Raw genomic sequence first — 23,924 nt, forward strand, 5'->3', positions numbered from 1 at the left:
CGTATCTCCAAGATGGTCAGGAATGCGAGAAGTGTGTTGCACCAAATGCCCCAAATCATGAAGGATAGCAAAGTTTAAGGCTAGTTCGTCAGGAATGTCAGTGAAGGGAGAGACAAGCCAAAGCTGGTGGTGAACATTGAAGTCTCCAAGACTGGAGTTGTCAGCAAAAGGGAAGAGAGTCAGGATGTGTTCCACTTTGCAAGTTAAACAGTCAAAGGTTTCTTTATGATTGGATGAGTTCGGTGAGACGAATACAACATTATATGAATATACAACGTATAGTTTGAAAGTCATTCACCATTCGTAGCCAAATGGTAGAAATATTGTGAAATTGAAGAGTATATAGCCATGGAAGAAAGCGTTGTACATGCTTGCAACATTTAGCATTTAGTTTGGATTGAAGAGAAAGAGAAAGAGAGTAAGAGGGACAACAGAGGAGGAGTTAATGTAAGTTGTCTCAAACACCTGCGTTTTGGTGAGCTGAAGAAGGAGTGTTCCAGTATAATAGAGGAGGCGTTGTTCCACAGGTTAAATATTGGCTAGAGATGAAACAAGGAACAAATGGAAGAGGAAAAGTAGTGAAGTCCAAAAGCATAGAAGGAAAAGGAAGAAATTAGAAAAAAAAATCACCAAGTAAAAGATAAAGGATACAAATTAATAAGAAGAGGATAAGTAGTCATTAATATAAACATTCCATTTAACATCTTTACATATTGAATATCATTTTAGCAAAATAAATCAACTTACATTGATTTAAGCTTTGTAAAAGTATATATATATATATATATATATATATATATATATATATATATATATATATATATATATATATATATATATATATATATATCCATTACTTCAAAGATATTTTCTCTTTTACCACTAATAATTTATTTACACAACACCTAATGGAGACATTTTTTTTTCTTTGAGTTTAACTTAACATATTGTTTATCAACTTATCTATTTCATGATCTATCTCTATTTGGTATCAATGATTATCAGTGTCATTTAGCTGTTGAAGTTGGAGAGAGAGAGAGAGAGAGAGAGAGAGAGAGAGAGAGAGAGAGAGAGAGAGAGAGAGAGAGAGAGAAGGCCGGCCTGCAGATATATAAGGCGTGGCCTGCACGGGACTGGCAGAGACACTGGGGCTGAAGGCAGTGAGCAAACACCACCACCCACCATGAAGTTCTACGTGAGTACTGGCTGCCACTCACACGGCGCTGCCTTCCTCACTCACTCATACCTAATCCAGTCTTTGCTGACCACCTACTCTTCAAGTGACTCATTTTATTCACTTTTAGGCCATTCTACTCCCTCACTCTCTTACACTCTGATCACATTTGATTGAGCGTCAGCACTCAGCACACACCACCGTTCTCTTCCCTGCAGACGCAAACTTATGTTGTACATTGTGTTGAGTAACAAGCTCGCTGCCAAATGACAGGTAACCTTTGCGGGGGCCTCGCAGTGTGCAGTGTGCAGTGTGCTGCTGTGTGGCGGGGGCGAGGAATGACAGTGTCTCTCCCGTGCAGGTGTGTGCAGCTGTGGGCCTCCTGGCAGTGGCGGCGCTGGTGCACGCCGACCCTGAGCCCGAGGCCCTCGCTGAGGCTGACCCTGAAGCCTCCCATCCCTACTACCCCTACCGCTACTACGGCTACCCTTACCGCCACTACGGCTACCGCTACCACCACCACCACAAGCGGTCTGCTGAACCAGAGCCCATCGCTGACGCCTCTGCTGAGCCCAGCCGCACCTACTATTCCGGCCACAACTACGGCTACCCCAGCCACTACTACGGTTATCGCCAACACTATGGCCACCCCCACTATCACCACAAGCGTTCTGCTGACCCAGAGCCCAGCGCTGATGCCTTTGCTGAGCCCAGCCGCACCTACTACCACGGCTACGGCCACCGCTACTACTACGGTTACCCTCGCCGCTACTACTACTAGAGGCGCACCTTTCGTCGACACCCAGCAGCCGCCCTCTCCCTCTCGGCGACAGGGGCCTGTCTCTTGACAACAACGAAACGCTTACCTGAGGCGGCTGAGGAGAGGCGACGACACCTGCCGCAGGATAGGCCGGTTCTGCTCACGTCGGTTTTTCTCGCGCGCAAGTGTCGCCCCAGACGCCCCGGGGCACCCGGGTGAGGCGCCCCCCGCCCCGGCAGCCTCACCCACTTTCCAGAATAAAGTTACCCTCCACTGACGTGCTTGTCTCCCTGTACCCTCTTCACTATGATGTACTGCTACTACTACTACTACTACTACTACTACTACTACTACTACTACTACTACTACTACTACTACTACTACTACTACTACTACTACTACTACTACTACTACTACTACTACTACTACTACTACTACTACTACTACTACTACTACTACTGCTACTACTACTACTACTACTACTACTACTACTACTACTACTACTACTTCTGCTACAGTACAGTACTACTATCTGATGTGTTTGCCTCTTTATCCTCATGGTTGATCAGATGTACATTTATTTTTTGTGTTGAGCCATCTACACCTGTGATCTAGGGTTCTGAGGAGGGACAAAAGCACGTTTCTGAAAAAGAGCTCCTGCCAGGTAGATATCAGAACAGCTTGTGTGTTTTATGTAAGACATTAATCCTGCAATGTAGGAAAAGTGTTGGCTACGGAAGGCATGCAGTTACCAAAATGAATAGAGCAGTTAGCATGAATATAGCGATAAAAGATAGCAAGAGATGCAACATTCCGGCGGTGAAAAAGAGAATGAAGACAGTCAGTCAGAGGAGGGGAGTTGATGAGACGAAAAGCTTGTGATTCAATCCTATCCAACAGAGCGAAGAGTACTAGAAGCTTGTGGTTTGAAATAATAATAATAGTTGACGATGCCTGAGATTCGTGTAATTTCCCTCCTGCTTTATAGGTGAGGGACAGTAACTCATAAAGTGAAGTTCTTACAGAATGCCGCCAGCTATGATCCTCCATGTATTGTCAATATATCAACTGCCTCTTCTCTGGAAATGTGTTTGTTGAGTGGATCTGGACACCATAATGTTTTGATGAGCAGAATGGTGCAAGTGGTGTGTACAGGTTTTGAAAGTCAATAGAGTTAGCCTACATTGGGATAAGATAAGGACGATATCTAATTCCCCTTACATAGAGCGATTGTAGAGCATAACATAATTCAAATGGTATTCTTACAAACCCAGTCAAGATGTGGTGATCGCTCTCTTCCTCGGTGGTCATTGGCATAGGCCCGGATCAGATCAGTCTTCATTAATGCTTTAGCACATTGTAAATTTTGAATGAGGAATCCTGAAATCATATCACTCGTCCTCAGAATCGCACCATTCAGAGTATAGGTGGGCTCTGCAGAGGATGCAGGAAGTTTTTCTTGCTGGAACTCTGGGTTGGAGCCACCAAAGACACTCCCTGATAGAGTTTCAGGAAGACAGATGTGGTCAGTCAGCCGATCAATTGTCGTCAGAAACGCGTTCCTCTCTTTCGTAGCACTGACCGTCGAGGCTTGCACGAAACTCATCCATCTTGGCTTACTTAGTTAATGTCAAACCACGTTCTTTCCTAAGCGCGCGCTCGCGCACACACACACACACACACACACACACACACACACACACACACACACACACACACACACAGTAACATTCAAATTATATAAGTACATCCTTTTTTTTTTTTTTTTTTCTTTTCTTATATGCGACTGAAACTGTAAGTCAATAGTTGTATCAGCTGAGCCTTTCTAGTCGGAACACGTTCACACTTATCGGGTGGTTGGCGGGAAGTGAATGTAAGCAAATAGCTACTCAACAAGAAGTCTTCCTCTGGTGACGATGACGATTGCTATCAAATTAAGTCATCACAAGTATTCAATCTTCACCTCCAACAACACCCTGCAGAGAGGGAAGCAGTCATTGGAGAGTGGCAGCTACATCATCGAACGCCTATACGCGTAAGCTCCTAACTCCTCTGACTATAGTAAATTTTTTACTATTTAACTTCCAAAGTGGAGCACATTCTGTCCCTCTACCCTTTCGCAAAGATCTCCGTCCTTGAAGATTTCAATGTTCACCTCCAGCTTTGGCTTTCCTCTCGCTTCACTGACCATCCTGGTAAACTAGCCTTCAACTTTGCTATCCTCCATGACCTAGAGCAACTGGTACAACATCCTACTCGTATTCCTGACCGTCTTGGAGATGCGCCCAACATTCTTGATCTTTTCTTTACCTTTAATCCTCTTGCTTATGCTGCTACCCTATCTTCTTCGATGGGCTCCTCCAATCACAATCTCATTTCTGTATCTTCTCCTATTTCTACAATTCCTCCTAAGGAATCTGTCACTTCACAATCTTCTATCTGAAAGCCGGTATGGCTTCTGTCTCTACTGGTGATCTTCTGGCTCTCCTTATTTCTTTTAGAGATTTCGATGAAACTTTTGTTGTCGCGTTAGACATATCAAAAGCTTTTGATCGAATCTGGCACAAAGCTTTGATTTTAAAACTGCCCTCCTACGGTTTCTATCTTTCTCTCTGCAACTTTATCTCAAGTTTCCTTTCCGACTGTTCCATTGCAGCCGTGGTAAACGGCCACTGCTCTTCTAAATCTATTAACAGTAGTGTTCCTCAGGGTTCTGTCCTATCACCTACTCTTTCTATTATTCATTAATGACCTTCTTAACCATACTTCTTGCCCTATCCACTCCTATGCTAATGATGCCATCCTACATCTTTCCACGTCCTTTCAGAGACGACCAACCCTTCAGGAAGTCAACAGATCACGCAGGGACGCGACAGAACGCCTGACTTCTGATCTTTCTAAGATTTCCGATGGAGGCAGAGAAAACTTAGTAGTGTTCAATGCCTCAAAAACTCAATCCCTCCATATATCAACTCGACACAACCTTCCAGACAAATATTCCCTCTTTTTCAGTGACACTCATCTGTCTCCCTCTTCCACAATGAATATCCTCGGTCTGGCCTTTACTCATAATCTTAACTGGAAACTTCATATCTCATCTCATGCTAAAACAACTTCTATGAAGTTAGGCGTTCTGCGGCGTCTCCGCCAGTTTTTCTCGCCCCTCCAACTGTTAACTCTGTACAAGGGCCTTATCCGTCCTTGTATGGAGTACTCCTCGCATGTTTAGGGGGTGGGGGTTCCCCTCATACAGCTTTATCAGATAGGATGTAATCAAAAGCTTTTTGTCTCATCAACATTCCTCCTCTGACTGACTGTCTTCAGCCTCTTTCTCACCGCCGAAATGTTGCATCTCTTTCTATCTTTTATCGCTATTTTCATGCTAACTGCTCTACTGATCTTGCTAAATGCATGTCTCCCCTCCTTCTGCGGCCTCGTTGCACAAGGCTTTCTTCTTCCTCTCATCGCTATTCTGTCCAACTTCTAATGCAAGAGTTAACCAGTATTCTCAATCATTCATACCTGTCACTGATAAACTCTGGAACTCCCTGCCTGCTTCTGTACTTCCATCTTCCTACGACTTAATTCTTATAAGAGGGAGGTGTCAAGACATTTGTCCCTGGCTTTTGGATGACTCTTTCGGACCTTTTAGGGAACGTGCAATTCCAGTCGGTCTTTCTTTTTTTTTTTTTCTTCTAACATTTGGTTGCCCTTGGCAGCCTTCACTCTTGCACAAATGCTTTTTTTACTGTAGAATTAACTTTTAGTGTCCCAGATGTGCTCTTTTTCCCTGACCAACTCCAAAATCTTCTCTACATCGACGCCACATCTTCAAACTTTTATTCGTGACGTCAAAACGTAAACAAAATCACAAATCGACTGAACTGCTTTTGTTCAGTCATGGTATTGCAGAAAAATTTTAGATTGTCACCATCCTCTTGTTAAGGTCAATATGCCTTACATAAAAGAAGGATTTTTTATGGAGCACGGCTTGAAATATTTCAGGTCAGTTTATAGTCGGTATATATATATATATATATATATATATATATATATATATATATATATATATATATATATATATATATATATATATATATATATATATATATATTGTACATAAGACTTAGACATCCGTAGAGATCATTAACGGCAGGTTGTTGGCACATAATGAAATACATATATTACCGTAACATAATTCCTGTTTGTTCATATTATCAAACCAATAATGATATGTAATACGTATTCTTTTTTCATACGTGTATTACGAAATAAAACAAGCTGCACTGCTACCGCAAATACTATTACCATTACTTTCAATAGTAAGAAGAAGGGGTAGAAGAGAATGTTATACCACCACCACGACCTCCTCCATCTCGTTACAGAGACCCTGTGGTCTCCTTCATCAACACATTCGGAAGTGATGAAGCCCAGCCGGTGATCGGAGGAGTTGAGGAGGAAAAAGGTCTTTAATCACCCTCGTCACGAGGGTCGCCAGTGTTGCGCATCCAGACAGCACGGGAGAGACCACGGGACGCCCCTGGAAGTAAACGACGGGGACAGGTGTGTTGTGGTCACCTGGAGAGGAGGGAAGGGCGGGGCACTCCTGTGAAAGCCGGCCTGCAGGTATATAAGGCGTGGCCTGCACGGGACTGGCAGAGACACTGGGGCTGAAGGCAGTGAGCAAACACCACCACCCACCATGAAGTTCTACGTGAGTACTGGCTGCCACTCACACGGCGCTGCCTTCCTCACTCACTCATACCTAATCCAGTCTGTGCTGACCACCTACTCTTCAAGTGACTCATTTTATTCACTTTTAGGCCATTCTACTCCCTCACTCTCTCTTACACTCTGATCACATTTGATAGAGCGTCAGCACTCAGCACACACCACCGTTCTCTTCCCTGCAGACGCAAACTTATGTTGTACATTGTGTTGAGTGACAAGTTCGCTGCCAAATGACAGGTAACCTTTGCGGGGGCCTCGCAGTGTGCAGTGTGCTGCTGTGTGGCGGGGACGAGGAATGACAGTGTCTCTCCCCGTGCAGGTGTGTGCAGCTGTGGGCCTCCTGGCAGTGGCGGCGCTGGTGCACGCCGACCCTGAGCCCGAGGCCCTCGCTGAGGCTGACCCTGAAGCCTCCCATCACTACTACCCCTACCGCTACTACGGCTACCCTTACCGCCACTACGGCTACCGCTACCACCACCACCACAAGCGGTCTGCTGAACCCGAGGCTGCGGCCGATGCTGACGCGTCCAGACACTCCTACAGCCACTACGGCTACTACCGCTACCCCTACTACTACGGCCACCCCCACCGCCACCACAAGCGTTCTGCTGACCCAGAGCCCAGTGCTGACCCCTCCGCTGAGCCAAGCCTTCCCTACTACCACGGCTACTATTACGGCTATCCTGGCCACTACTACGGCTACGGCCACCGCTACTACTACGGTTACCCTCGCCGCTACTACCACTAGAGGCGCACCTTTCGGCGACACCCAGCAGCCGCCCTCTCCCTCTCGGCGACAGGGGCCTGTCTCTTGACAACAACGAAACGCTTACCCGAGGCGGCTGAGGGAGAGGCGACGACACCTGCCGCAGGATAGGCCGGTTCTGCTCACGCTGGTTTTTCTCGCACAGGTGTCGCCCCAGAAACAGTCCCGCCCCCACCCCTCGCAACCTCACCCACTCGCCTGAATAAAGTTACCCTCCGCTGATGTGCGTGTCTCCCTGTACCCTCATGACTGTGATGTACTACTGCCAGTATTGCTGCTGCTGTTACTACTACTACTACTACTACTACTACTACTACTACTACTACTACTACTACTACTACTACTACTACTACTACTACTATCACTGCTGCTGCTGCTGTCGCTTTTGCTTTGGTGGTGCTGTTTTGCTGTTACCGAGATGTTGCATGGATTTGGTGTATGAAGGCTACTGGAAAACTCATAAACATTTTAATATTTTACTTAACAACTTCAGATTGTTTACATTTCAGAAAATTCCAACTTTCTTACTCGCTCTTTTCCATTCGTTGAAAGTTACTCGGTGTTGCTTTATACATCGTCAACATCATCAATATTTAATGCAGTCACTGTGTTAGATCACAAGCAATATGAAATATATGGAAACAGATAATATTCAGTGGAATGCAATTCATGTTAAGTTAGAAAAACGCACATGATGTCATTATCTTTTGCTAAAACAGCTTCTATGAAGTTAGGTGTTCTGAGGCGTCTCTGACAGTTTTTCTCGCTCCTCCAATTGCTTACTCTGTATAAGGGCTTTATCCGTTCCTGTATGGAGTACTCTTCGCATGTTTGAGGGGTTTCCATTCACACAGTTTTACTACATAGGGTGGAATCGAAAGCTTCTCGTCTCATCAACTTCCCTCCTCTCACTAACTGTCTTCAGCCTCTTTCTCACCGCCGGAATGTTGCATCTCATTCTATCTTTTATCGCTCTTTTCATGCTAACTGTTCTACTGATCTTGCTAACTGCATGCCTCCTCTTCTCCTTCGGCCTAGCTGCACAAGGCTTTCTTCTTCCTCTCATCCCTATTCTGTCCAACTCTCTAACGCAAGAGTTAACCAGTACTCTCAATCATTCATACCTTTCACAGGTAAACTCTAGAATTCCTCCTGCTTCTGTATTTCCGAATTCCTATATATATACGACTTGTCTTCTTTTAAGAGGGGGGTATCGAGGCATTTCCTCCCCAACTTTGGCTGACGCTTTTATACTTTTTAGAGAGCCACCACTCAAGTGGGCCTTTTTTTTTTATCGTTTTTTTATGCCCTTGGCTGGCCCCCTTCCCTACATAAAAAAAAAAAAAACACTTATCACAAGTATTCTGCCATGCCAGCTGCTCATCTGATCCTGCTATGCCACCTTCCCTCCTCCCGTAGCCTCGCTGCACAAGACTTTCTTCTTTCTCTCATCCCTGTTCGGTCCAACTCAAACGTAAGAGTTGACCACTAATCAATACTTTCTTTCTTTCATTCATTCCTTTCTCATGAAAACTCTGGAACTCCCTGCCTGCTTCTATATTTCCATCCTCTTATGATTTGAACTCATTTAAGAGGGAAATTTTAAGACATTTATCCCATTCTTTTGGCTAACATTTCCTATCCTGTCGGGGACCGGCACCTCAGTGGACCTTTTTTTTATCGTTTCTGATGCCTTGAGCGGTTTCCCCCCTTACGTAAAAGAAAAAAAAACATAATCTAGTAATTCTTTGCACACCATACACCTATACAACCTATCATAGCAAATACAGAACATCAAATAAACGTGCTACTCCTCTTTTTAATTAGATTTTATTTCTGGACTGCATTATGCTTGAAGCTCCCTTACTTTAACTTATTCCGTCCATCTTGACCCTCCCCTGGTCAGACCTCGACCTCTGTGTCTGTTATTTGCTAGCTGTATTTATCTCCTCCTACCGCTTCTCAATTATTCCACTGATGCACGTTATCAAATACACCAACATTTCTGCAGTGATGTGTCTCTTATTACAGGCGTGGTGACTCCTGCACCTCTAACGGTCTAATGTGACACTACCTATTATGGCCTTTACGAGATACCTGTAACCTATCAATATTAGCCAATCAGAAATTAAGACAAAAGTATGTTGGTCTTGATATGTTTCTATGCTGATCTATTTTCCTTGGTAATTATACTTTTCCTCACTCCGTTCTGTCTCCGTCTTCCTCACCCCATTTTAACTTTCCCCTTTGCGTTGTCCTGTTTCCACCAAGGCTGCATTGCCCGGTCGGTTTTATGGCTTTCTTGCTGCTGTCTCTTGTGTCTGTTTCCATGTTAGTTGTTTTTCTCTGCTTCCTCTTTATCACATGTCTTTTCCTTCCTATTTGGAGGAACTGCTTGTGTTCTCCCTACTTTTACTGGAGTAGGCAGTAGTCACCTGCCGCCCGGTGGAATACTCCAGGAGAGGTACTTACGGGGATGTAGGCAGTGCTTCAGACTGAGTGATTCCCCGTGTCCTCTCTTCCCGGTTCCCTTTGTGGTCTCATTTATACAATTGAGCAGCTGCAGCCTGCCCTCTAAAGACAACTTCTACTACTTCCTACACTACACTACAACACCTTACACTTTTACACTCTCTTCAAATCAAAATTTAATAATGGCTTCACCACGCCCTGCCTCGGAGTCCCCCTCTGGGGAGGGGACCATAAATGTCCCCAGGTCGGACTGCCCTCTGCTGTCGACCTTGGGTGTCTTGACACTTCATCTAATACTTTCACTATCAATTTCTGCAACATTCGTGGCCTTCGTTCTAATTTTCAATCTGTGGAACACCACCTCTCCTCTACTAAACCTCATCTTCTCTTCCTAACCGAAACACAGTTGTCTGTGACTACTGACAGCAGCCCCTTTTCTGTTCCCTCCTACTTGCTCTATCCTCATTTTCAATCCAAAGCTGGATGTTGCGCATACGTGCGTAACGACACCACTTGCTCTCGTGCCCACAATCTTGAATCTTCAGAATTTTCTACCATCTGGCTAAGACTTCAATGTCACTCTCTAACTAAATTCATCTGTGCTGTATACCTCTCACCTAATTCCTCTGACTATGTAAAATTCTTTGACTATTTGACTTCCAAGGTGGAGCACATCTTATCTCACTTTCCTTTTGCTGAGATCTCCATTTTAGGGATTTCAATGTTCACCACCAGCTTTGGCTTTCATCTTCTTTCACTGACCAACCTGGTGAACAAACCTTCAACTTTGCTATCCTTCATGACCTAGAGCAGCTAGTGAAGTTCCCTACCCGTATTCCTGACCGCCTTGGAGACACGCCCAACATTCTTGATCTTTTCCTAACCTCCAACCCTTCTGCTTACTCTGTTAAACTTTCCTCTCCGTTGGGCTCCTCCGACCACAATCTAATTTCCGTTACCAGTTCTATCACTCCAGTGCAGCCTCAGGACCCGCCTAAGCGGAGGTGCTTCTGGCATTTTAACTCTGCTAAGTGGGAGGAACTAAGGCAGTACTATTCTGATTTCCTTGGGATGATTATTGTTTTCATGTCAGAGATCCTTCTCTTTGTGCCGAGCGCATAACAGAGGTGATTATCTCTGGCATGGAGCTATACATTCCTCATACTTTCTCTAACCCTAAAGCTAAAAAGCCTTGGTTTAACTCTGCTTGTTCTCGTGCTGTCAATGATAGAGAGGCGGCTCACAAACGGTTCCGTAGCCATCCAACTGCTGAAACTCATGCCCTATATATTTCTGCCCGTAATCATGCCAAATCTATTCTCCAACTTACTAAAAACTCTTTCATCAATAGAAAATGTCAAAGTCTTTCCAATTCTAACTCCTCTCGAGATTTCTGGCATCTAGCCAATAATATCTCTAACAACTTTACTTCTTCGTCTTTCCCTCCTTTACTTCATCCAGATGGCTCTACAGCTGTCTCTTCTTTTCTAAAGCTGAACTCTTCGCTCAAACCTTTGCTACCAACTCAACTTTGGATGATTCTGGGCATATTCCTCCTACTCCTCCACCCTCTGACTACTTCATCCCTAAAATTAAAATTCTTTATAAAGACGTTTTCCTGGCCCTCTCTGGCCTTGATTCTCGGAAGGCTTACGGTCCGGATGGAGTCCCTCCTGTTGTTCTCAAAAACTGTGCTTCCGAACTCGCTCACTGCCTGGTCAAACTCTTTCATCTGTGTCTCTCTACTTCTATTTATCCTTCTTGCTGGAAGTTTGCTCACATTCAACCTGTCCCTAAAAAAGGTGACCACTCCAATCCTTCTAACTACCGCCCTATAGCTTTGATTTCCTGCCTTTCTAAAGCCTTTGAGTCTATCCTTAATAGGAAGATAATGAGGCATCTATCAGCTCACAACCTTCTCTCTGATTGCCAGTATGGTTTCCGTAAAGGCAGATCTACTGGTGATCTTCTTACTTTCCTAACTGAATCTTGGTCATCCTCTTTTAGGGACTTCGGTGAAACCTTTGCTGTCGGCCTTGACATATCGAAAGCCTTCGATAGAGTCTGGCACAAATCTTTAATTTCTAAACTACCCTCCTACGGATTCTATCCTTCTCTCTGTACCTTCATCTCCAGTTTCCTTTCCGATCGTTCTATTGCTGCTGTAGTAGACGGTCACTGTTCTTCCCTAAAACTATCAACAGTGGTGTTCCACAGGGTTCTGTCCTATCACCCACTCTCTTTCTATTATTCATCAATGATCTCCTAAATCTGACTCAATGCCCTATCCACTCCTATGCTGATGATACCACCCTGCATTATTCAACAGCGTTCAACAGACGCCCAACCCAACAACAATTAAATGACTCAAGGCGAGATGCTATAGGACGCCTAACTTCTGATCTTTCACTTGTTTCTGATTGGGGCAGAGAAAACCTGGTTTTGTTCAATGCCTCAAAACTCAATTTCTACAACTATCTACTCGACATAACCTTCCAGACAACTATCCTCTCTTCTTCAATAACACTCAACTTCCCTCTCCTCTACATTAAACACACTCGGTCTATCCTTCACTAAAAATCTAAACTGGAAATTTCACATCTCTACTCTTGCTAAATCAGCTTCCAAGAAGTTAGGTGTCCTATGGCGTCTTCGTCCATTTTCTCTCCCTCCCAGCTGCTTGCTCTGTACAAGGGCCTTATCCGCCCGTGTATGGAGTATGGCTCTCATGTCTGGGGGATCCACACACAGCTTTACTAAACAAGGTGGAATCTAAAGCTTTTCGTCTTATCAACTCTTCTCCTCTAACTGACTGTCTTGATTCTTTAAGTCACCGCCGCAATGTTGCATCTTTATCTGTCTTCTACCGCTGTTTTCATGCTGTCTGCTCTTCTGAACTTGCTAACTGCATGCCTTCCCCCTCCTGCGGCCTCGCTGCACAAGACTCTCTACTTCTTCTCATCCCTATTCTGTCCATCTTCCTAATGCAAGAGTTAACCAGTATCTTCACTCCTTCATTCCCTACACTGGTAAACTCTGGAACTCTCTACCTGTGTCTGTATTTCCACCTGCCTATGACTTAAACTCTTTCAAAAGAGGAGTGTCAAGACACCTCTTACGTTAACTGGACCCTCCTTTTAGATTTTTTTGTTTTTTCTCTTTATACTATTCCTCTTAACAGGGCCTGGCAACCAGCGGGATTTTTTTTTTTTCCAACTTTGATTTCCCTTGGCCAGTGCCCTTTTATTTAAAAAAAAAAAAAAAAAAAAAAAACTTTTCAGTTTTCTCCATTTCTCTTTTTTCTTCTCTCTTCTTATCTTCTTACGTCTTCTTCATTTTTTCTTCGTTCTCCTTTTCTTCTTTTCGTGACAATGTATAATGTGGTGTAGGGTCACCACAGTAGTACTAGTATAGTATTAGTAGTGGTAGTAGTAGTAGTAGTAGTAGTAGTAGTAGTAGTAGTACTGTGGTAGTAGTAATAGTAGTAGTAGTAGTAGTAGTAATAGTAGTAGTAGTAGTAATAGTAGTAGTAGCAGTAGTAGTAGTAGTAGTAGTAGTAGTAGCAGCAGCGGTACCAGCAGCAGCACCAGCAGCACCAGCAGCAATAGTAGTATTAGTAGTAGTGGTAGTAGTAGTAGTAGCAGTAGTAGTAGTAGTAGTTGTAGTAGTAGTCATAGCAGTAGTAGCAGCACCAACAGCAGCAGTAGCAGCAGCAGCAACACCAGCAATAGCAGCAGCAGAAGCAGCAGCAGAAGCAGCAGCAACAGCAGTAGTAGTAGTAGTAGTAGTAGTAGTAGTAGTAGTAGTAGTAGTAGTACATCATAGTCATGAGGATACAGTGAGACTAGCACATCATTAGAGGGTAACTTTATTCAGGCTAGTGGGTGAGGCTGCCGGGGCGGGGCGGCTCCTCACCCGGGTGCCCCGGGGCGTCTGGGGCGACACCTGCTCGCGAGAAAAACCGTCGTGAGCAGAACTGGCCTATCCTGCGGCAGGTGTCGTCGCCTCTCCCTCAGCCGCCTCGGGTAAGCGTTTCGTTGTTTCGTCGTCATTGAGTCAGCCGCCTTCCGCTGAGAGGCAGAGTGTGTGTTGCGGAAATTCTTGCCTCTAGTGATGGAAGGAGCTAGGATAACCGTGTTAGTTGTTGGAGTAGTAAGGATGAGGAAGGGAAGACTGAGACTCATTAAAGCCAAAGGAAGGTTCAACACGGGGCTCTGGCTCGGCGGAACGCTGGCGGCGAGTGGATGTGCTGGAGTTATTCTGACGCTGACGCAGGAGATAGCGGTGAGATGAATCTCCATGATATTGAGGGAGGGCCTCGGGCTCAGGGTTAGCGTGCACCAGCACCATTACTGCCAGGAGGGCCACAGCCACATACACCTGCATGGAGAGACACTGTCAATCCTCACTTTCGCTATACTTCACACTGTGAGGTGCGGCTCAAAAGTTAGCTGTAATTTAGCATCGAGCTTATTACTTGACAAAAGGTTGCCTACACTGCTTACAATGTAGATCGTGAATATGAAAAGATAAAGGACGAGAGAGTGGAAGAGTCATGATGATGGTAATGACGATGTTGAAAGTAAAGATGCAGACATATAAGATAGGGTAGTAATGACGCTCTTGTTTGTGGTGGTCGAGAAGAGTGTGGTTGGTGCTCGCGACATTCCCAATAGTGGTAGGGAGATCACCACCACCACATGCCATCAGGCATTACAGTCTGGAAAACCTGAGTACTTGAGGAACTTACTGGAAACATTCCACCATGACACTACGATGGAGCTGAGACACGATGCAGACCCATACAGACTACATGAGCCAAGAAATAACCTTGACATGGGATGTCGAGCATTTGCAAGATGCGCACCAAGGATTTACAATAAACTGCCGAGTGATATCAAAGGATGTGCCAGGATCGATATCTTCAAAAGAAATTGAAGACATATTTGTTCAAGGAAGTTTATGATTTTATCGGCATGGAAATCAAAGACAATTATAAATGCTAGTTGCTTTTGAGGGAGGCTCTGCTGAGCGCTGCCTCGCAGTGGAGCGGAGCCTTCAACAAACACCCAAGTAACAATTAACAAGTAAGTAAGTAACATGCAGACGCGTGTTAGGTGCTGTATAGATAGAGCGTTATAATGTTTGTAGAAGTAACTGCAACTAAGGAAACAAACGTGACAACATGCATGACCAATCACTAAAGCTTATAGTTTTAAGAACTTTTGCAAACACCCACGGGTTACTTTACTCACCGCCTCCAAGATAATGTGTACTAAACTGTACAAGATTTTTCATTTATATATATATATATATATATATATATATATATATATATATATATATATATATATATATATATATATATATATATATATATATATATGTAAAAGGAGAAAGCCGATCAAGAGCAACAACAACATAAAATGCCCACTTAGTTGCCATCTCCATTGCAAGTCTGATAGAGTTTAGCCAAAGGACAGGGACAAATGAATAAATAAATATATATATATATATATATATATATATATATATATATATATATATATATATATATATATATATATATATATATATATATATATATATATATATATATATATATATATATATGCCGATTTCATTGTTTAAAAATTCAACCAGCAAACGTTAGTGAGTATCACGATAAAATTACTTGTCAGTTAAGATTAAAGAAAGTTCCTACAGAGCTTTTTTTTTTTTTTTTTTTTTTTTTGTTAACTTTATTTTTTTCCGAAAACGAGTGAGTAACTACATAGCAACGGTATGAGTGAACATATGAGTGAGTCCGTGTGTGTGGAAGCTGGATTACGATATTTGAGTGAGCCCTAGAGATAAGTGAAAGAGTGAGTGACAGAGAAGGTATTTGAAGATGAATTAACATAGTAAGGATACATAATAGTAGAAATGTTACAAATATAGTAAAGTGAGTGGGAAAAGTAAATGAAATGAAAACGTGTATATTAAGGAGTTACTCGAGAGACCTCATTACATGCAACTGAGTACAAGAGTGAGTGAGTGAGTGGGTGATGAAGGCAGAGTTGTGTGAGTGGCAGCCAGTACTCACGTAGAACTTCATGATTGGTGGTGTTGTTTGCTCACTGCCTTCAGCCCAGTGTCTACCAGTCCTGTTCATTCATTGCATTATATACCTGCAGCCCAGCCTTCACTAATGCCTCGGCCTTCGCTTCATCGTCGTCATCGCAACGAACAATTTTATTACATGTTCGTAATTGGACGGCCCGCTGTGCCTCCTGCGATATCTGGACGGCCCGCTGTGCCTCCTGCGATGTCTGGACGCCCCGCTGTGCCTCCCAGGGTGCCTGGACACGCTACACTGCGACCCTGGAAAAATCGAAAAACAGAGCAATATCCTTGGGACATGTGGAGTGAGAACATTTATTTTCAATTTATTCAGATCACTCTGCTGAACACAGCGGAGCAGTTGTGGCGAAGCAGACTATTGGTTCATTATTACCGAGTTCTGACCGCCTTGTACATACCCCCAAATGTACTTGATGTTTTCCTAAACTGCAATCCTTCTATTTATGCTGTTACTCGTCATCGTCGAGCTCCTCCTATCACATCCTGTGTATGTATCTTGTCCAATATATATATATATATATATATATATATATATATATATATATATATATATATATATATATATATATATATATATATATATATATATATATATATATATATATATATATATATATATATATATATATATATATATATATATATATATATATATATATATATATATATATATATATATATATATATATATATATATATATATATATATATATATATATATATATATATATAAGCTCTACAATCACCGTTGAATCCTAAGTTGTAATAAGAACTTCTTGAAGTTGTTAGTTATATTTTTATACCGTCGGATCAACCATACAATTATAAACAGATTTCATTATCAATCTGGGAGCTTGAAAGTACAGTACAAATATGAAAAAAATTAATTGACAATAATAATAATAAGAAGAAGAAAACTTTTTCTTTCTAATAGAAGGGCTGGGGCGGAAGGCAGTGAGCAAACACCACCACCCACCATGAAGTTCTACGTGAGTACTGGCTGCCACTCACACGGCGCTGCCTTCCTCACTCACTCATACCTAATCCAGTCTTTGCTGACCACCTACTCTTCAAGTGACTCATTTTATTCACTTTTAGGCCATTCTACTCCCTCACTCTCTCTTACACTCTGATCACATTTGATTGAGCGTCAGCACTCAGCACACACCACCGTTCTCTTCCCTGCAGACGCAAACTTATGTTGTACATTGTGTTGAGTAACAAGCTCGCTGCCAAATGACAGGTAACCTTTGCGGGGGCCTCGCAGTGTGCAGTGTGCTGCTGTGTGGCGGGGACGAGGAATGACAGTGTCTCTCCCGTGCAGGTGTGTGCAGCTGTGGGCCTCCTGGCAGTGGCGGCGCTGGTGCACGCCGACCCTGAGCCCGAGGCCCTCGCTGAGGCTGACCCTGAAGCCTCCCATCACTACTACCCCTACCGCTACTACGGCTACCCTTACGGCCACTACGGCTGCCGCTACCACCACCACCACAAGCGGTATGCTGAACCCGAGGCTGCGGCCGATGCTGACGCGTCCAGACACTCCTACAGCCACTACGGTTACTACCGTTACCCCTACTACTACGGCCACCCCCACCGCCACCATAAGCTTTCTGCTGACCCAGAGCCCAGTGCTGACCCCTCCGCTGAGCCAAGCCTTCCCTACTACCACGGCTACTATTACGGTTATCCTGGCCACTACTACGGCTACGGCCACCACTACTACTACGGTTACCCTCGCCGCTACTACCACAGAGGCGCACCTTTCGGCGACACCCAGCAGCCGCTCTCTTCCTCTCGGCGACAGGGGCCTCTCTCTTGACAACAACGAAACGCTTACCCGAGGCGGCTGAGGGAGAGGCGACGACACCTGCCGCAGGATAGGCCGGTTCTGCTCACGCTGGTTTTTCTCGCGCAGGTGTCGCCCCAGACACAGTCCCGCCCCCACCCCTCGCAACCTCACCCACTCGCCTGAATAAAGTTACCCTCCGCTGATGTGCTTGTCTCCCTGTACCCTCATGACTGTGATGTACTACTGCCAGTATTGCTGCTGCTGTTACTACTACTACTACTACTACTACTACTACTACTACTACTACTACTACTACTGCTACTGCTGCTGCTGCTTATGCTGTGGTGGTGCTGTTTTGCTGTTACCGAGATGTTGCATGGATTTGGTGTATGAAGGCTACTGGAAAACTCATAAACATTTTAATATTTTACTTAACAACTTCAGATTGTTTACATTTCAGAAAATTCCAACTTTCTTACTCGCTCTTTTCCATTCGTTGAAAGTTACTCGGTGTTGCTTTATACATCGTCAACATCATCAATATTTAATGCAGTCACTGTGTTAGATCACAAGCAATATGAAATATATGGAAACAGATAATATTCAGTGGAATGCAATTCATGTTAAGTTAGAAAAACGCACATGATGTCATTATCTTTTGCTAAAACAGCTTCTATGAAGTTAGGTGTTCTGAGGCGTCTCTGACAGTTTTTCTCGCTCCTCCAATTGCTTACTCTGTATAAGGGCTTTATCCGTCCTGTATGGAGTACTCTTCGCATGTTTGAGGGGTTTCCATTCACACAGTTTTCCTACATAGGGTGGAATAGAAAGCTTCTCGTCTCATCAACTTCCCTCCTCTCACTAACTGTCTTCAGCCTCTTTCTCACCGCCGGAATGTTGCATCTCATTCTATCTTTTATCGCTCTTTTCATGCTAACTGTTCTACTGATCTTGCTAACTGCATGCCTCCTCTTCTCCTTCGGCCTCGTTGCACAAGGCTTTCTTCTTCCTCTCATCCCTATTCTGTCCAACTCTCTAACGCAAGAGTTAACCAGTACTCTCAATCATTCATACCTTTCACAGGTAAACTCTAGAATTCCCTCCCTGCTTCTGTATTTCCGAATTCCTATATATATACGACTTGTCTTCTTTTAAGAGGGGGGTATCGAGGCATTTCCTCCCCAACTTTGGCTGACGCTTTTATACTTTTTAGACAGCCACCACTCAAGTGGGCCTTTTTTTTATCGTTTTTTTATGCCCTTGGCTGGCCCCCTTCCATACATAAAAAAAAAAAACACTTATCACAAGTATTCTGCCATGCCAGCTGCTCATCTGATCCTGCTATGCCACCTTCCCTCCTCCCGTAGCCTCGCTGCACAAGACTTTCTTCTTTCTCTCATCCCTGTTCGGTCCAACTCAAACGTAAGAGTTGACCACTAATCAATACTTTCATTCTTCATTCATTCCTTTCTCATGAAAACTCTGGAACTCCCTGCCTGCTTCTATATTTCCATCCTCTTATGATTTGAACTCATTTAAGAGGGAAATTTTAAGACATTTATCCCATTCTTTTGGCTAACATTTCCTATCCTGTCGGGGACCGGCACCTCAGTGGACCTTTTTTTATCGTTTCTGATGCCTTGAGCGGTTTCCCCCCTTACGTAAAAGAAAAAAAAACATAATCTAGTAATTCTTTGCACACCATACACCTATACAACCTATCATAGCAAATACAGAACATCAAATAAACGTGCTACTCCTCTTTTAATTAGATTTTATTTCTGGACTGCATTATGCTTGAAGCTCCCTTACTTTAACTTATTCCGTCCATCTTGACCCTCCCTGGTCAGACCTCGACCTCTGTGTCTGTTATTTGCTAGCTGTATTTATCTCCTCCTACCGCTTCTCAATTATTCCACTGATGCACGTTATCAAATACACCAACATTTCTGCAGTGATGTGTCTCTTATTACAGGCGTGGTGACTCCTGCACCTCTAACGGTCTAATGTGACACTACCTATTATGGCCTTTACGAGATACCTGTAACCTATCAATATTAGCCAATCAGAAATTAAGACAAAAGTATGTTGGTCTTGATATGTTTCTATGCTGATCTATTTTCCTTGGTAATTATACTTTTCCTCACTCCGTTCTGTCTCCGTCTTCCTCACCCCATTTTAACTTTCCCCTTTGCGTTGTCCTGTTTCCACCAAGGCTGCATTGCCCGGTCGGTTTTATGGCTTTCTTGCTGCTGTCTCTTGTGTCTGTTTCCATGTTAGTTGTTTTTCTCTGCTTCCTCTTTATCACATGTCTTTTCCTTCCTATTTGGAGGAACTGCTTGTGTTCTCCTACTTTTCAGTTTTCTCCATTTCTCTTTTTCTTCTCTCTTCTTATCTTCTTACGTCTTCTTCATTTTTCTTCGTTCTCTTTTCTTCTTTTCGTGACAATATATACTGTGGTGTAGGATCACCACAGTAGTACTAGTATAGTAGTAGTAGTAGTAGTAGTAGTAGTAGTAGTAGTAGTAGTAGTAGTAGTAGTAGTAGTAGTAGTAGTAGTAGTAGCAGTAGTAGCAGTAGCAGCAGTAATAGTAGTAGTAGTAGTAGTAGTAGTAGTAGTAGTAGTAGTAGTGAGTAGCAGTACTGTGGTGGTAGTAGTAGTAGTAGTAGTAATAAGATAGTAGTAGTAGTAATAGTAGCAGTAAAGCATTAGTAACAGCAACAGCAATATTATTATCAGTAACAGCAGCAGCAGTAGCAGTAGCAGCAGTAGTAGTAGTAGTAGCAGTAGCAGCAGCAGCAGCAGCAGCAGCAGCAGCAGCAGCAGCAGCAGTAGCAGTAGTAGTAGTAGCAGCAGCAGTAGCAGCAGCAGCAGCAGCAGCAGCAGCAGCAGCAGCAGCAGCAGCAGCAGCAGCAGCAGCAGCAGCAGCAGCAGCAGCAGCAGCAGAAGCAGCAGCAGAAGCAGCAGCAACAGCAGTAGTAGTAGTAGTAGTAGTAGTAGTACATCATAGTCATGAGGATACAGTGAGACTAGCACATCATTAGAGGGTAACTTTATTCAGGCTAGTGGGTGAGGCTGCCGGGGCGGGGCGGCTCCTCACCCGGGTGCCCCGGGCGTCTGGGGCGACACCTGCTCGCGAGAAAAACCGTCGTGAGCAGAACTGGCCTATCCTGCGGCAGGTGTCGTCGCCTCTCCCTCAGCCGCCTCGGGTAAGCGTTTCGTTGTTTCGTCGTCATTGAGTCAGCCGCCTTCCGCTGAGAGGCAGAGTGTGTGTTGCGGAAATTCTTGCCTCTAGTGATGGAAGGAGCTAGGATAACCGTGTTAGTTGTTGGAGTAGTAAGGATGAGGAAGGAAGACTGAGACTCATTAAAGCCAAAGGAAGGATCAACACGGGGCTCTGGCTCGGCGGAACGCTGGCGGCGAGTGGATGTGCTGGAGTTATTCTGACGCTGACGCAGGACATAGCGGTGAGATGAATCTTGATATTGAGGGAGGGCCTCGGGCTCAGGGTTGGCGTGCACCAGCACCATTACTGCCAGGAGGGCCACAGCCACATACACCTGCATGGAGAGACACTGTCAATCCTCACTTTCGCTATACTTCACACTGTGAGATGAGGCTCAAAAGTTAGCTGTAATTTGGCATCGAGCTTATTACTTGACAAAAGGTTGCCTACACTGCTAACAATGTAGATCGTGAATATGAAAAGATAAAGGACGAGAGAGTGGAAGAGTCATGATGGTGGTAATGACGATGTTGAAAGTAAAAGATGCAGACATATAAGATAGGGTAGTAATGACGCTCTTGTTTGTGGTGGTCGAGAAGAGTGTGGTTGGTGCTCGCGACATTCCCAATAGTGGTAGGGAGATCACCACCACCACATGCCATCAGGCATTACAGTCTGGAAAACCTGAGTACTTGAGGAACTTACTGGAAACATTCCACCATGACACTACGATGGAGCTGAGACACGATGCAGACCCATACAGACTACATGAGCCAAGAAATAACCTTGACATGGGATGTCGAGCATTTGCAAGATGCGCACCAAGGATTTACAATAAACTGCCGAGTGATATCAAAGGATGTGCCAGGATCGATATCTTCAAAAGAAATTGAAGACATATTTGTTCAAGGAAGTTTATGATTTTATCGGCATGGAAATCAAAGACAATTATAGATGCTAGTTGCTTTTGAGGGAGGCTCTGCTGAGCGCTGCCTCGCAGTGGAGCGGAGCCTTCAACAAACACCCCAAGTAACAATTAACAAGTAAGTAAGTAACATGCAGACGCGTGTTAGGGTGCTGTATAGATAGAGCGTTATAATGTTTGTAGAAGTAACTGCAACTAAGGAAACAAACGTGACAACATGCATGACCAATCACTAAAGCTTATAGTTTTAAGAACTTTTGCAAACACCCACGGGTTACTTTACTCACCGCCTCCAAGATAATGTGTACTAAACTGTACAAGATTTTTTATATATATATATATATATATATATATATATATATATATATATATATATATATATATATATATATATATATATATATATATATATATATATATATAAAGGGAAAGCCGACAAGAGCAACAACAATAAAAGGCCCACTTAGTTGCCATGTGCATTGCAAGTCTGATAGAGTTTAGCCAAAGGACAACAAATGTTAAATAAATAAATTAATAAATAAATATATATATATATATATATATATATATATATATATATATATATATATATATATATATATATATATATATATATATATATATATATATATATATATGCCGATTTCATTGTTTAAAAATTCAACCAGCAAACGTTAGTGAGTATCACGATAAAATTACTTGTCAGTTAAGATTAAAGAAAGTTCCTACAGAGCTTTTTTTTTTTTTTTTTTTTTTTTTTTTTTGTTAACTTTATTTTTTTCCGAGAACGAGTGAGTAATTACAGAGCAACGGTATGAGTGAACGTATGAGTGAGTCCGTGTGTGGAAGCTGGATTACGATATTTGAGTGAGCCCTAGAGATAAGTGAAAGAGTGAGTGACAGAGAAGGTATTTGAAGATGAATTAACATAGTAAGGATACATAATAGTAGAAATGTTACAAATATAGTAAAGTGAGTGGGAAAAGTAAATGAAATGAAAACGTGTATATTAAGGAGTTACTCGAGAGACCTCATTACATGCAACTGAGTACAAGAGTGAGTGAGTGAGTGGGTGATGAAGGCAGAGTTGTGTGAGTGGCAGCCAGTACTCACGTAGAACTTCATGATTGGTGGTGTTGTTTGCTCACTGCCTTCAGCCCAGTGTCTACCAGTCCTGTTCATTCATTGCATTATATACCTGCAGCCCAGCCTTCACTAATGCCTCGGCCTTCGCTTCATCGTCGTCATCGCAACGAACAATTTCATTACATGTTCGTAATTGGACGGCCCGCTGTGCCTCCTGCGATATCTGGACGGCCCGCTGTGCCTCCTGCGATGTCTGGACGCCCCGCTGTGCCTCCCAGGGTGCCTGGACACGCTACACTGCGACCCTGGTAAAATCGAAAAACAGAGCAATATCCTTGGGACATGTGGAGTGAGAACATTTATTTTCAATTTATTCAGATCACTCTGCTGAACACAGCGGAGCAGTTGTGGCGAAGCAGACTATTGGTTCATTATTACCGAGTTCTGACCGCCTTGTACATACCCCCAAATGTACTTGATGTTTTCCTAACCTGCAATCCTTCTGTTTATGCTGTTACTCGTCATCGTCGAGCTCCTCCTATCACATCCTGTGTATGTATCTTGTCCTATCGATCCAATATATATATATATATATATATATATATATATATATATATATATATATATATATATATATATATATATATATATATATATATAAGCTCTACAATCACCGTTGAATCCTAAGTTGTAATAAGAACTTCTTGAAGTTGTTAGTTATATTTTTATACCGTCGGATCAACCATACAATTATAAACAGATTTCATTATCAATCTGGGAGCTTGAAAGTACAGTACAAATATGAAAAAAAATTAATTGACAATAATAATAATAATAAGAAAACTTTTTCTTTTTAATAGAAGGGCTGGGG

At 43.2% G+C, this 23,924-nt stretch overlaps 3 protein-coding genes across 3 annotated transcripts; all 3 read left to right on the forward strand.

The window, feature by feature from the left end:
- The first annotated feature begins 1,119 nt into the window (after positions 1 to 1,119).
- LOC123506932 (histidine-rich glycoprotein-like) lies at positions 1,120 to 2,211 on the forward strand. Its single transcript, XM_045259356.1, has 2 exons — positions 1,120 to 1,195; positions 1,536 to 2,211. The coding sequence occupies exons 1-2, from the start codon at positions 1,184 to 1,186 to the stop codon at positions 1,953 to 1,955; spliced, it is 432 nt and encodes a 143-aa protein (XP_045115291.1). The 5' UTR covers positions 1,120 to 1,183; the 3' UTR covers positions 1,956 to 2,211.
- Positions 2,212 to 6,565: 4,354 nt separating this feature from the next.
- On the forward strand, positions 6,566 to 7,650 carry LOC123506931 (uncharacterized histidine-rich protein DDB_G0274557-like). Its single transcript, XM_045259355.1, has 2 exons — positions 6,566 to 6,648; positions 6,985 to 7,650. The coding sequence occupies exons 1-2, from the start codon at positions 6,637 to 6,639 to the stop codon at positions 7,411 to 7,413; spliced, it is 441 nt and encodes a 146-aa protein (XP_045115290.1). The 5' UTR covers positions 6,566 to 6,636; the 3' UTR covers positions 7,414 to 7,650.
- Positions 7,651 to 16,971: 9,321 nt separating this feature from the next.
- On the forward strand, positions 16,972 to 17,995 carry LOC123506929 (histidine-rich glycoprotein-like). Its single transcript, XM_045259351.1, has 2 exons — positions 16,972 to 17,015; positions 17,351 to 17,995. The coding sequence occupies exons 1-2, from the start codon at positions 17,004 to 17,006 to the stop codon at positions 17,843 to 17,845; spliced, it is 507 nt and encodes a 168-aa protein (XP_045115286.1). The 5' UTR covers positions 16,972 to 17,003; the 3' UTR covers positions 17,846 to 17,995.
- The last annotated feature ends 5,929 nt before the right edge of the window (positions 17,996 to 23,924 follow it).

This window comes from Portunus trituberculatus, chromosome 21 (genome assembly GCF_017591435.1).
Source record: "Portunus trituberculatus isolate SZX2019 chromosome 21, ASM1759143v1, whole genome shotgun sequence".
Lineage (NCBI taxonomy): Eukaryota > Metazoa > Arthropoda > Malacostraca > Decapoda > Portunidae > Portunus > Portunus trituberculatus.